Source organism: Lipotes vexillifer, unplaced genomic scaffold (genome assembly GCF_000442215.2).
Source record: "Lipotes vexillifer unplaced genomic scaffold, Lipotes_vexillifer_v1.1 scaffold1011, whole genome shotgun sequence".
NCBI classification, from domain to species: domain Eukaryota; kingdom Metazoa; phylum Chordata; class Mammalia; order Artiodactyla; family Lipotidae; genus Lipotes; species Lipotes vexillifer.
The window spans coordinates 5,180,258-5,194,202 of NW_006787698.1; the positions used below are offsets into that span (position 1 = coordinate 5,180,258).

Below are 13,945 nucleotides of genomic sequence, written 5' to 3' on the forward strand. Positions count from 1 at the left end.
AGAGAGAGAGAGAGAGATAGTCGGGGGGCTTCCCTGGTGGCGCAGTGGTTGGGAATCTGCCTGCCGATGTAGGGGATGTGGGTTCGATCCCTGGTCCGGGAGGTTCCCACATGCCGCGGAGCAGGTGGGCCCGTGGGCCACAATTCCTGAGCTTGTACTCTAGAGCCCATGAGCCACAACTACTGACCCCGCATGCCACAACTACTGAAGCCCATGCTCCTAGAGCCCGTGCTCTGCAACGGGGGAGGCCACCACAGTGAGAAGCCCATGCACCGCAACGGGGAGTAGCCCCCGCTCGCTGCAGCTAGAGAAAGCCTTCACACAGCAATGAAGACCCAACACAGCCAAAAATAAAATAAAATAAAATAAAATAAACAAATAAAAAATAAATAAATATAAAGAGATAGTCGGGTTTACCACAGAAGGCCACCTCATGCTTGTGCTCCAGCCCCAGCCCTCCCCGTCTCCTCCCCGGAAGAAACTGCTTCCAGCATCGCGTGTCTTCCACACATATTTTCTGCATCAGTAAGCATGACGTGTATCTGTGTTTCTTTTCATTTGCACGAGTGTATCTGGGGCACAGTGTTCTGCCCCTTGCTTCTATGTCTGTGCACATAGGGTGTCTCACTCCTCCACATCTGGCCGCGTGGCATCCCTGTCATGGTCTCACGTTGTGGCCTGAGTCTGGCGGTGGTCGTTTAGGTTATTTCTCGTCCTTTGCCGTTGTAAGCACAGTTACAATTGACATACCAATTTTATTGTGGCTTACAGTACAGAGTTAATGGATACTCTTAAATAGAGCATTGAGAGTATTATGTATTACATAAGCACTAGGTATGAAGGGAACCACTAGAACAAACATACAGTCTTTTGAATCCATCAGAAATATGTAGGAAAAAACCCTCTAAGCTAAGAAAACCCAGCTCACTGTGCAGGATTTGTAAGAAGATATAAAAACAAAACATAGCATAAAACAATATGATAGTTGGATCACATATATCTTTCACATTAATAAAATGTAAATAGTTTTAAGTCACTTTTTAAAAGAATTCCAGGGAGTTCCCCAGTGGTCCAGTGGTTAAGACTCTACACTCTCACTGCCAGGAGCCTGGGTTTGATCCCTGGTTGGGGAACTAAGATCCCGCAAGCCTCGTGGTGCGGCCAAAAAAAAAAATAATAATAATAGAAAGAGTTTTTTTTAATTGAAGAATTCTAGATTAGATTACAAAACAGCCAAAGTATAAATGATTCTGGTTTGTGCAAGGCTGTTGAGTGTACATTTTCCCTTTAGACTCTTGAACTCCGGGTAGAGAGGGTGGGCCATGTGACCAGCCTCTGGCTAAAAGTAACATTCCTTCTGTGGTGTGACAGTGACTTGATTCCCATGGCACCCAGAAGTCTAGTCTTGGGCCCACTTGGATTAGTGTTTGCTGCCTTGCCTGTCCTCAGACTGCGGCCGCTCTTTGGCTTATCTTCCGGCTCAGGCCATAAAGCTGCTCTGCGGAGGTTTGTGTCAGAAGCACATTGTCACAAGTAGGAATGTGTGTCTTCACACGGCCCTTTGATCTTGCTCCCAGGAACGCCAAGCAAGATGTTGATGACGAGTATGGCGTGTCGCAGGCCCTCGCTCGTGGCCTGCAGTCCTATTATGCCGTGGCCCATGCCGTCACCGAGAGGGTGGATAAGCAGTCGGCGCTCATGGTCAACGGCGTCCTCAAGCAGTACCAGGTATGTTGGAGGGGGCCACGCCCACATAGCAGTCTCGGCAGAGGGGTTTCCAGGTCGCGGGTGGCTGCTGAAGGCAGGCAGACCTGAGTGCACGGTCCACTCTTGGTCTTTGGGCAACTCGCTCTTCCCCTCTGAGCCTCAGTCTCCTCATCTGTAAAGCAGCAGCATGGTCTGACCAAGAGGAAATGAAATGTTGCAATAAATCTGTATCTGCTGGGTGCTTGATATGTGCCAAGAAGAATAGGAGCACTTTATAGGCTGTTAGCATCTGAATTCCCTCAACCACTCTGAAGTAGGTGCTGTGGTCCTCCGAATTTCATGGGTGGAGCGGGGGGAGGTTGGAGGGACAACTGAGGAACAGAGAGGTACAGCGATTCCTCAAAATCACACAGTTTGGGAATGGCCGAGCCAGAATGGGACCTGGGTGTGGGCCCATGGGTGCTCAGTACATATTTCCTGGAGCTCTGTGCAGCATGAGGCAGCAAGGCAGGAGAGGTTAGCAGCCCTAGACTCAGTCCTTCCTTCTGGGAAATGGGGCAGCAGCCCCTCCTGCCAGCCTCTGAGGGTGAAGTGATGACGCCTCTGAAGCTCTTTGTCAGGGTCTGGCCTGGAACAGCCAAGAAATGGAGCTGCTTATAGTAAAAATCTCTTTTCCTGTGGCCCCATATCCCAGGCTCACCTGTAAGCTCCCAAGAGGCAGCTGGTGCTGACATCCGTGCTGATATCAAGTGCCAAAGGTGAATCCTGTAGCCAGTGGAACTTTCCAGAGACCAGTGTTATCAGAGAAATCAGAACATGGCCAAGACTTAACTTGCTTAATCTCTTAGGAAAATTTCCAGATTTTCCCTGAAGACAATATTCTCTCTAATTGACTGTGTTTCAGAAAGCTTCACAAGCTTTGGAAACCTTTCAGTTAATCTTGAAATGCTCTTGAGGCAGTTGTTAGTCATGTGGTGGACTCATCACCAAGTTCCCCTGAAACCCCAACGCTCTCCTGAATCCAGTGTCACCCGGTTGAGGGCAGGTTGCTCCCGATGTGCTGTGTGGCTTGGTGTCAGGCAGTGACAGACGGACACTGTAACAGTGAGAAGCTTAGCTGTTTAAATGTGCGCCCAGAAAGGGCATTTCATATACATCTCTCATTAGCACAGCAACCCTGTGATTTCAGAGACAGGATTGCTGAGGATGAGGCTGAGTGGGAAAGGAGTGGGCTGACTCAGAGCAAAATACCAAGTGAAGATGGCCGCAGGAGGTCCCCGGCTGGGGCAGAACTTGTGAGTCTCCGAAGCACGGGGAACACCCCCGAACCCAACCTGGGCTTCAATCCTGGCCGCTTTTCCTTGCAGATCAAAGGCTTAGAGTGGCTGGTGTCCCTGTACAACAACAATCTGAATGGCATCCTGGCTGATGAGATGGGCCTGGGGAAGACCATCCAGACCATCGCTCTCATCACGTACCTCATGGAGCACAAGCGGATCAACGGGCCCTTCCTCATCATAGTACCTCTCTCGTGAGTGTGCCCACCCCAGGTGCCGGGAGTGCCCAATGGGAAGGCCCCACCGCCCGAGGTCACCAGCAGCCCGGCCTGTGCTCAGACGCCTGTGTGTTCGTTTGCTTGGGCCACCCTCACGAAGGACCACAGCCTGGGTGGCTTAAGCAATAGGCAGTATTTCCCGGGAGGCCACAAGTCTGAGAACAAGGTGTCAGCAGGGCTGGTTTCTCCCTAGGACTCTCTCCTGGCCTTGTGGATGGCCATCTTCTCCCTGTGTCTTCACACTGCCTTCCTTCTATGTGTGTCTGTGCCCTAATTCCCTCTTCTTATAACAAACTTACACCAGTCATGGATTAGGGCCTGCCCCAATGACCGTATTTTTACTTCATTACCTCTTTAAAGATTTTATTTCCAAATACAGTCATGTTCTGGGGTGCTGGGCATGAAGATGTCAACATACAAATTTTGGGGGGACACAACTGAGCCCATAGCCACCTGCGTCTGGTGCCAAGGCTCAGGATAGAAGGGCAGGTGATGGAGTGCCCGTCCGTGATTCCTGTTGGGGCAGCTCTCACAGGATGTCCTTGGTGTCCTCTTCAGGCCCCACAATGAGCAAATTCCACACAAGCTTGTCACAGGAGTAAGATAACTGCCCACTAGAAATGTGGAGTGGAACCATTTGTGCAGACACTGTCCACTTACTGCTGGGGCACCGAGCCCTGTCGATCGCGTCCCAGCCTGGTCCAGGCACCACAGACGCTCAGGTGGCATCTAGATACCCAGACGGCGTCCGGAGGAGGCTCTCTCACGTGCCACCCCTTGGTACCGTTGGTCTTTTCCTCCCAGCAGGCACCCTTCCAGGGGCCAGGATTCCTCAGGCCATCTGGGCATCCCTCTTCCCAGCTCCGCATGTGTCACAAAATGGTTCTCCTGTTCCCGGGTTTTTTCCAGAAGTCCCAGGACTGGCTGTCATTGACCCAGTTCAGGTCACATGTTAGGCAACAGTCCAGTCATGGGCCTGGGGGATGGTCTGCTCTGATGTGGCCAGGCCTCTGTGTGTACACTTGGCTTGGCCCTGAAGGGGAGCCCCCTTTACCGTCGGCCCAGCACTCAGGGGGAGCCATGTCTGCCTCAGGTCAGCTGTCGAGGGGGAGGATGGGAAACCGAGTACTCATCCCTCAGCCCATGGGAACATGCCCTCCTACCTATAAGGAGGCCAGGCCTCCAGAGGCCACGCACCCACCGCTGGGGGCCCCAGAACCCTCCCAGAATTCACCTCGAGAAGTTGATTTCCTCCTTCTGCCTTCTGTCCCTCATGGCGGTGTAAATCTGGCTGCCTTGGCAGGAACAGATCTTCATGGAGAGGGAACTGTTTCCACGGTGCAGCAGAAGGTCCCAGGCCGTGGTCAGACCCAGCTGCTTCTCTGCTTCCCGCTGCCCTTGCCTGTGCGCTGACTCCCTGCCCTCCACTTACTCAAGTCCCCTCCCTTCTGTTTAGCCTCCCAGGCGTGACTTCATCTCCACTGGAATAGCTCTGTCCAGCGTGCTGCTCTGCAGCCTGGCTTTGTCATTTTTAAATTTTCATTTTGAAACGATTTCAGACTTACAAACCACTGCAGAAGTAGTGTAAAGAGCTCCTATATACCTTTCACCCGGCCTCCCGCATCTCCCGTCACCTTAGGACACTTTCAGCACCAGGATAGTAACAGTGATTTAACAAATCATTGTTAACTGGTAACGAATCTAGAGACTCTATTCAGATGTTGTAGACTTCCCCACTAAAGGCCTTTTTCTGGTCCAGGATCCCACTTTGCCTTTTGTTGCCGCGTGTCTGTCACGTCGTGTCTGTGACAGTTCCTGAGTCCATCTTTGCCCTTCATGATCTTGACCCTTGAATCCTGACCAGGCATTTGGTAGACTATCCCTCAGATTGGGTTTGTGTGATGTGTCTTCTTTCTGGAATTCTGGCGAGAAACTCCAGGGTGGGTGCTGTGCCCGTCTTGGGGCCTCACATCAGGAGGCACAAGCCCAGGGGCTCCGTGACAGGAGAGCATCACTTTGGTCTTTCCTTACGTGGTGCCTGCAGGTTTCCCCACATAAACCTAAGAGTTTTCCTTTGTAATTTATAAGTAACTTGTGAGAAGGCACTTAGAAGCTATATGAATATACCATTTCTCATCATACTTTCCCCCGTAATTTCAGCATCCGTCAGAGGAGTCTCACCTGAAATGATCACTCTGGAAAGTGCCGAGTAGTGGTTTTCTCTTTCCAGCATTCCTTCTACAGGTCTTGGAATTCCACTACAAGGAAGAGCTGTCTCTTCTCCCTTATTTAATTGTTGAATGGTGTAATTCTTCATAGAAGAATTGTCTTGTGGACACTATTGTTATTTACTTTGCTTAAATCGTCCCAGATTTGGCCCGGGGAGACGCTTCAGATCCGTCCCTGTGTCCTTTCAGCACGTCTCTGTCATTGCATTGTGGTTGTTTACTTTAGAATAGCATCAGATTTACAGAAAAGTTGAAAAGGTCGTACTCAGAGCCCCCGTATACTCTCCCCAGGTTCCCCCTGTGGTTGATCACATCTTACGTGACCGTGTTACATTCGTCACAAGTGAGGAATCAGCACTGGAACAGTACTACGAATTCAACACATTACTATTAAGTAAACTTTATGTGGATTTCACTAGTTTTGCCCTGATTTCCATTTTCAATTCCAGGATCCCATGTGACATACATACATACATTTATTTATTCATTCATTCATACATACATACATACCGGGTCTTAGTTGCAGCAGGCGGGCTCCTTAATTGCGGCTCCAGGGCTCCTTAGTTGTGGCACGCAAGCTCCTTAGTTGTGGCATGCGTGTGGGATCTAGTTCCCTGACCAAGGATCGAACCCGGGCCCCCTGCATTGGGAGCACGGAGTCTTATCCACTGAGCCACCAGGGAAGTCTCCCATATGACATTTAGCCTTTACATCTCCTCAATCTTTTCTGGTCTGTGACCATTCCTCAGACTTGGTGTAATTTTGGTGACCTTGATGGTTTTGAGGAGAACTGGTCGGGTGTTTTGTAGGATGTGCCTCAGCCTGGCGTCTGTTTGGTGATTTTTTCATCCTTAAATGGGCTGGTGGGTTTCGGGACGAAGACCAGAAGTGAAGTGCGCGTCTTATCGCCTCACAAGGGGGGGGCAGTTGCTGTCTACATGACTTTTCACTCCTGAGGTTGCCCCTGATCACCGGGCTGAGGCAGTGTGTGTCAGGTGTCTCCACTGTGAAGTTACTCTTTTTTCCCCCTTTCCTACTGTATTCTGGAGAAAAGTCACTAAGTTCAGCCCACACATAATAGGTGGGCAGTTAAGAGCTACCTCCTTGAAGGTGAAATCCCTACATAAATTTTTTGGAGTTTTCCTGTGTGGAAGATTTCTCTCTTCTCCCCCAGTTGTGAATGTATTCAGTCATTTATATCAACATGGATTCCTGGATATTTATTTTATACTTTGGGTTCAACTCCAATACTGGTTTATTTTGTTGCTCAAGTCATTCCAGCCTTGGCCATCGGGAGCTCTCTCAGTTGGCTGCTCTGTTCCTTTGACATGCCCCCATCATTGTGGGGTTTTTGAGCACGTCTTTGCGTTTTGGCACCCAAAGACGCTCCAAGCTCAGCTGGTACATTTCCCTCCCAGGCCTAGAACCAGCCATTTCTCCAAGAAGCTCTGGTTTCCCTTATTAGAAAATGGTCTTAGAAACCAAGACGTGGGTGCTGGGTGTGCTCCTTGCTTCTGGGGCGTCATTGCTTCTAGGCCCTCTCAGTGTGCAGTGCTAGGAAGTATACGTACGTGTACTGACCCTGGTGCACATGTGCTGACACGATTTGCGTCTGGTCGTCTGTGTCTCTGTTAAGTGTGACCATACTGCTGTCTTTGACTCAGCCGGGACCACAGGGCTCATTCTAGCCTTTCTCCTTACTCGTGTGTTCGTTCCCAGTGTGCGTGTACAGTGCTTTCAGAATACTGAGCCTGTGAGGAACAACCTTACTAACTAGAGATCCAGTTCCTTTTGTCCTTAGACTTACAGTTTCCAGCCAAAACATCTTTTCCAAGGTCATTTAAGTTGGCTGCTTTCCCCCATTCCCTTCAGTGAAGTTATCCCGTGTGTTGATGTTCAGCCCTTTTCACCCGTGTGCTACCCAGACCGGGGCCCAGTCTGTTGAGTGTCATCTCCAGGAGCCACCTGTGCCCTGGGGGATGTTTTCTGACGCGAGTGCCCCGCTGTCCCGTCCACCTGCTGGGGCGTGCTGCTCTCCGCCTTGAGTTTGCTTGTCCCGCCTCCCTCTCGACCCCTGACTCCGGCCTGTCTCCTTACTTCCGCTCCCGACTCTCCCTCAGCTCTTCTCCCCCTCTGCAGATGCCCCTCCCCCGCCCACCCCAGGCTTCGGCCCTTGGCTCCTCTCTCTCTCAGTGCTCCGACCTTCCCCTATTGCTCCCTGCAGTAGGAACCAGACCTCAGTGACTGAACCAGGGCGACCTTGCTGATCCCTCAGTAAGGGGAAGCCCACAGCCAGGTGGCTTCAAGCTTCCAGGACCCAGGCTCCTGCGGTTTTCTGCTCAGTCATCCTTAGCATGTGACTCCCTAGGCTTTTACCCTCATGGTTGCAAGATGGCCGCACTGCCTCCGTCATCTCCTCTGGGTTCCCAGAATGATGGGCGGGGCCCAGGGCAGCAGGAGCATGTGGCAGCTGAGTCTCCACCCTCCTTCAAGACCTTTCCCTGACTTTCAGCCCAGCGACTTAAGCGTCCATCTCATTGGCTCAGACTGTGCCCACCTGGTTGGCCCTGGCTGCTGGGGGAGCTCCTCAGTGGAGCTTCTTGTGGGGAGGAGCCGGGTGAGCCGCAAGCAGTCCCTTCCACTCGGCTTTTGCATCCTGTCTTTACAAACCCCCTGGTCCAGACTGTCTTGAGTGAGTTCCCTCCCCCACCGAAGACTCTGTGTCGCAGTATTTCCCCGAGAGCCCACCCGCTCTGAACTTGGCTTTACTGTCGCTGTCACCCTCTCCTGAGGTTCTCTCTTGTGGTCGGGGGTGACTTGTCCCTCCTCACCCGCCCCCATGTCCTCTCACTGCCCATCTGTGTCTGTCCCCTCTCTTCCTGGCCTCGAGCCCTCCTGCGCTCCCCCTCCTGCAGTCTTCTGCCCGGGCCTGGCTTGGTCTCGCCTGCCTCCCATCCTCATTCTGCCTCTTACCGGGCAGGAACCTTCAGTGGCTGCCAGTTTTCATTTTGACGTGGCACTGCGACTCGGTGGTGTCTCCCTCCTATAGCCCCAGCCTCCGTGGCATGACTCCCGCACCCCACCCCCAGCGTCCCGAGCCTGAAATGAGGCACCGTGAATCTGCGTTTTTCTGGGCAGCGGGTCTGCAGCGTGTGGTGTGTTCTCACAGGGGCCTGTGGCCACACAGCGGTGACAGAGAACTGATCTCCAGGGTCCAGCTCCTGGTCCTGGCCCTCTCCGGCCGCCCTGGCGGAGGCTGACCCTACACCCACCACCACGCCTTTGTGTGTCCCTGTGTCTCCCACCTGGGGCACCATCCCCTCCTTCCCTCAGATGGTCCGTTACCCGGCCAGCTCTGAGGGTCACACACACATCAGCTTCACTTCCTTGTGGGCATCTGTTGGACAGTTGCTGGCAACAGAACTAGACCCTGACTCTCCCTTCCTTGTTTCCACCAGAACGCTGTCCAACTGGGCATACGAATTTGACAAGTGGGCCCCCTCGGTGGTGAAGGTGTCCTACAAGGTACGTCGCCCCCTGAGCAGGTGGGCATGGGCAGGGTGGGAGAATAGGGGATACGTGTGGGTGAAGAGGGGCATCAACTTGCATTAATGACAGGATGCACGTGCGCGTGTGCGCGTCTTCTTAGGTTATACACGTGGGATCCTGCCATTAACACAGGGTTTGGATTACTTTATTTCGAGGAGTGATGCTTCTTTTTTAACTGAAGTTATGGACTCAGTTTGTGGAATGTGGTGACATTAATGCATTCACCTGAAGATTTCGTTATTCTTGCCGAGCTTTGGTTAAAACCCATTCACGTGGGATGACTTAGCGGGTGTCCACCGTGGGCTGCTGTGTGACGGGGGACACCAGGACACGTGGGCCCCATGCAGGCACGCTCTGAGTGCCACCCCTAGATCAGTTTGCCTGTGAAGTGGGGACTAAATGTGCCTCTTGTCCTCGTGGGGAGAGAGGCAGAGAGGGCCTCACACAGCCACTCAGTGGCAGAGCCCCGTTGTGCCCTTGGCCACAGGTCTACCGGGTCCAGGCTCGCCACCCTGTGCTGAGAGGCTCTTGGCCCCATGATGGGGAAAATCGGGCCCCGGCAAAGGGGACAGCGTGTCTGGGGAGAACTTGGTGCGTTTGAGGAGCTAAAAGTCGTTCAGCTGGCAAGAGCTTATGGGAACGAGTGCACCTCTGTCTGGAACGTGAGCTTCAAACAGGAGGGACGGGGCAGATTTGCTAACCGGCGAGAGTCTGGAGCTGCCCTTTGGGAGTGATCATGGCGGTCTGCGCCTGTGTGGGAGGCCTGGAGGCCTGAGATGGGGACCTGGGAAGAGGAGGGTGTGGGAAGCGGAGCTGGTTGACCATCAGGAGTGAGGCCGATGGAGGTGCAGGCAGCAAGCCTCCCAGGGGCCCGGGCCGCCCAGGACCCACACTCCTCTCTCCGCTCCCCACACTTGGCCCTCTGCCCTTGCCGGCGTGAGGGGCCAGGACCCGGGGCCCAGAGGCTGAGGCGCGCGTGTCTTCTCTCCCTCACAGGGCTCTCCAGCAGCCAGACGTGCTTTCGTCCCCCAGCTCCGGAGCGGCAAGTTCAACGTCTTGCTGACGACCTACGAGTACATCATTAAAGACAAGCACATCCTTGCAAAGGTAGCGTGTCTGCCTGTAAAACAAGCCAGCCCGGGCCGTCACGTGCTGTCAGGGAGCCCGTGATCCAGCCCAGGATTGTCGCAAGTGTGTCACGCTTCCCATCTTCTCAAAGCCCCCGAAGACATTTCTCAGGGATTCCCCCGCATACGTGTAAAAAGACAGCTGATCTGTGTGTGCGAACAGCCCCGGTCGAGGTGACCTGGGGCTTGCCTCTCCGACCATCTGTCCCCAGGCTGGCCCTGGGCCACGTCCAGAGACTGGCTGCGTCTGCGCAACATGTGGACTGGCTCCTCTCAGGCCTTCTGCCCGAAGAGCCTGGTCACACGCGGTGACTCTCAACCCACCTGTCTTGCCTGCCGTGTCCCTGGCAGGGATGTGGTGAGGCCCCCCCCTTGTCTCTGCCTGTCTCTAGAGGCCTCAGACCTCCCTCCCTGGTGGCCGTGTCTCCCTACCACAGCCTACAGGAAAGCGGCCCACGAAGCAGGAGGGATTTGGTATCCAGGTCCAAGCACTCTGACGTCCTATGTGTTCTGTCAGCCTTGGACTGCTGGGTTGGCACGTTCAGTGGGGGCTGTGCACGCGGGGCAGCCTCTTAGCTGACACAGTTGTGAAGGCAGCTCTAGTTGGGCCATCAGGGAATTACCGAGAATAAACCATGACCCAGATATGAGACAGGCACCATCCCTCGCCTACAAAAAGCTCTTTTCCCGGTTTGGGAAGGGGTTGAGCCAGAAGGTGCTGCATCTGGCCTCACTAACCGTGTAGGGGATTAAGTCAAGTGGTAGAATTTTTGACCCAGTGGATGGAGGAGATGTTTACGTGTTACCACACCTGTCGGCCTTGGTCGTACTGATGACGTTTGGTGCTTGATGTGCATCTCTGAGCTACAGATAAGGAAACTGGGGCCCAGGGAGCTGGTGTCCAGTGTGCAGGCTCACCCTTCTGACCCAGTACAAAGCCAGGCCCATCCCAAGCATGAGAACGGGGCTCTGAAAATCCTGTGTTTGTCTGACAGTGGCTTTAATTAACGTAAACCCCCTGCCATGGGGGTTCCTCGTGGGAAATGGCTGCTAGGCCCCACCCCAGTCGAATCTGCCCTTTTCGTCTGGGGCACCTGATGTGCAGTTCCTCAGCCAGGCCGTGCCAAAGAAGCCAAAGCCAGAGTGGCTCTGAAGCTCGTCACAGTCACATGTAAATAGGGATCTACACCTGCTGCTCCCGCCTGCAGACTCACACTCATGGTTAGAATCGACATCTAGCCTGTGTCCACCAGCCGTGTGGCCACTGACAGGCTCTGGGGTGCAGCCAGGGCCCCCAGAGCGCACCATCTGAACCCACCTGTGCTGCTCCTGCCTTAGAGCTGCCACCTGCTGATTGGAAATGCACCCGTTGCTGAACCAAGTCCCCTGAAGACCCCACCCCTGAGGGCCTCTGATCAGCAGGGGGGTTGTTATTTGGGGTGTTTTTCTGTGTCATGTACTAGCATACATAATTTTCTTGGGAAACCAAAGTACCTTTCTGCCCCTGGATTTGTTCAGCCAGTCGCGGGTCACAGCCGTGTCTCCCTGTCCGCGTGTCCGTCTTCACCCCCCGCTTTACGGAGGCGGCGGTGTGAGCTGGTCCCTCATCAGGGGCTGTTGTTGTGCTCACGTTCTCCAGCTCAGCAGGCTGTTCTGCCCAGAGCCTTCTTGCCTAGTGGCCGTGAGATCCTCACCCAGGTGGGCAGCGCCGCTGCCTGTCCTCCCCTGACCTCCTGCTCTCGGCCCGCAGATCCGTTGGAAGTACATGATCGTGGACGAAGGTCACCGCATGAAGAACCACCACTGCAAGCTGACGCAGGTCCTCAACACGCACTACGTGGCCCCCCGCCGCCTGCTGCTGACGGGCACGCCGCTGCAGAACAAGCTGCCTGAGCTCTGGGCGCTCCTCAACTTCCTGCTGCCCACCATCTTCAAGAGCTGCAGCACCTTCGAGCAGTGGTTCAACGCGCCCTTTGCCATGACCGGGGAAAAGGTGGGTGTGCAGCCGGCCACGGGGTGGCGGGGGGTGGAGTGGGCAGCCATGAGCCTCGGCCACAGGCAGCTCCGAGGACCCTCCAAGTTGATGGTCCCGGCCCAGCTTGCTTCCCTGGGTCGCTGTGGGTCGAGTGCCCACCACAGCCGGCCCAGCAAAGCACAGGGCAGCCCTGGCACCAAAGGGCCCCAGAGGAGAAGGGCAGAGAAATCCCAGGGGATGCTTGGGGCTTCCCTGACCCTGTGCCCCAGGCACAGGGAGGGGACAGCAAGGAATATGGCCCTGAGGTGTGAAGGTGCAGCTGGAGGGCCTGAGGAGAGTTTAATTTTCACCCTGAGGGCAGCGGGTAGCTTGGATGGTTTCAGTGAAAGGAGTAACATGGTCAGATTCTGTCCCTTTTGTTTTTAAAGACGGCTGTGGGTTGTGGCCAGTGTCTCTCAATGTCTGCGTGGCTGGGAGTGGCGTTGTTGGTGTGTCTGTGGCCGCCGCGTTTTCTGTTGAAGGAGGTCAGCGGCCTGAGCCTGATGACCGAGGAGGTGGGCACGATCGCAGGGCTTAACGTTGAGCTTCACCGCCCACGGCAGCCGTGCCCCAGCTCACTTGTTCCCAGTTAGTGGATTTTCCTGAGGCGAGTCTGGGACAGCTGTTCCTCAGCTCTTACAGGGGGGCCTCTGTCAGCATCATCCATGGGGTCCCGCCTCCTTGGTACCGGCTGAGGCAGAAGCCCTCCTGAAGGAGAAATTGAGGCCCTTCCAAGGATCTCATAATAAAGGAGCCCCCAGTTTTCAGATTCCCAAGGACCGCCTCCCCCAAGAGCTGAGGAACAAATGCTCTGGTTTCACGTATTTTCAGGTTGAGCAAAAGCTCTGCCCAAAGGGACCCAGAGAAGAAAAGTTCAGATGTCATGTTTTCACTTAAAAAAATTTTTTTTAATTCACATTTTTATCAGAGTAGCAGGCCCCCTGGGAGAGCAGCATTTCTTTCCGTCCATCCCACCCAGGCCAAAATGAGAGTTGATTTGGGCTTCCAGTGACAGAGCCCTCTTGGAGCACCCCTCAGTTACACCACACGCTCTATCCGTGTGGCCCCCGCAGTGCTGTCCAGATTTCGTTTGGATGTGTTGGCAGGATTCCAGGCACGTGGGTTTGTTACTCTTGGGGAAGCGATGCAGCATGCTGCTGTGTTTCATAGTGCCCTGGGGCCTTGGCTTCCGTGTCCCAGGACTTCCATGGAAGGTCTTAAGATCCTTGCAGTTTTCCAGAGGAAGAGGTTGCCCTGCTAGGCTCCTGTGAAGCTTAGGGTAGTCTGAAAAGGAGGTGCTGAGCACAGGGTGACTCCAGATGGCCCTTCGCTGCATCCCTGTCCCCTCCTTTGGAGGTAACGCTTGGTTGGCCTGTCTCGTTGGGGCTGCCAGGTGGACCTGAACGAGGAGGAAACCATTCTCATCATCCGTCGTCTCCACAAAGTGCTGCGGCCCTTCCTGCTCCGGCGGCTCAAGAAGGAAGTCGAGGCTCAGTTACCTGAAAAGGTACCACGTTTAGTTTTTTTCTTTTTGGCCACGCGGTACAGCTTGTGGGATCTTAGTTCCCTGATGAGGGATCGAACCCTGGCGTCCCGGTAGTGGACGTGCCGAGTCCTAACCACTGGACCACCAGGGAGTTCCACGTACCATGTTTGTTTTGAGCGGAAGTCCCAGTGCAGCATCGTCCAGGGGGCCTCCCTGGGGTGGGCCCAGTCAGGTGGCTCCCCTGGGTCCCAGGCCTGGCCCTGGTCTTGCCTCGGCATT

General features: G+C 54.2%; 1 protein-coding gene across 1 annotated transcript in view; it reads left to right on the forward strand.

Moving 5' to 3' along the window:
- Positions 1-13,945, forward strand: part of SMARCA4 (SWI/SNF related BAF chromatin remodeling complex subunit ATPase 4) — a 91,245-nt gene that overhangs the window by 41,577 nt on the left and 35,723 nt on the right. Inside the window, exons 14-19 of the mRNA XM_007460759.1 lie at positions 1,578-1,728; positions 3,075-3,238; positions 8,949-9,015; positions 10,036-10,146; positions 11,917-12,159; positions 13,574-13,687. Of these exons, the coding sequence (XP_007460821.1) occupies positions 1,578-1,728; positions 3,075-3,238; positions 8,949-9,015; positions 10,036-10,146; positions 11,917-12,159; positions 13,574-13,687 (850 nt within the window). The remainder of the gene's footprint in view (positions 1-1,577; positions 1,729-3,074; positions 3,239-8,948; positions 9,016-10,035; positions 10,147-11,916; positions 12,160-13,573; positions 13,688-13,945) is intronic.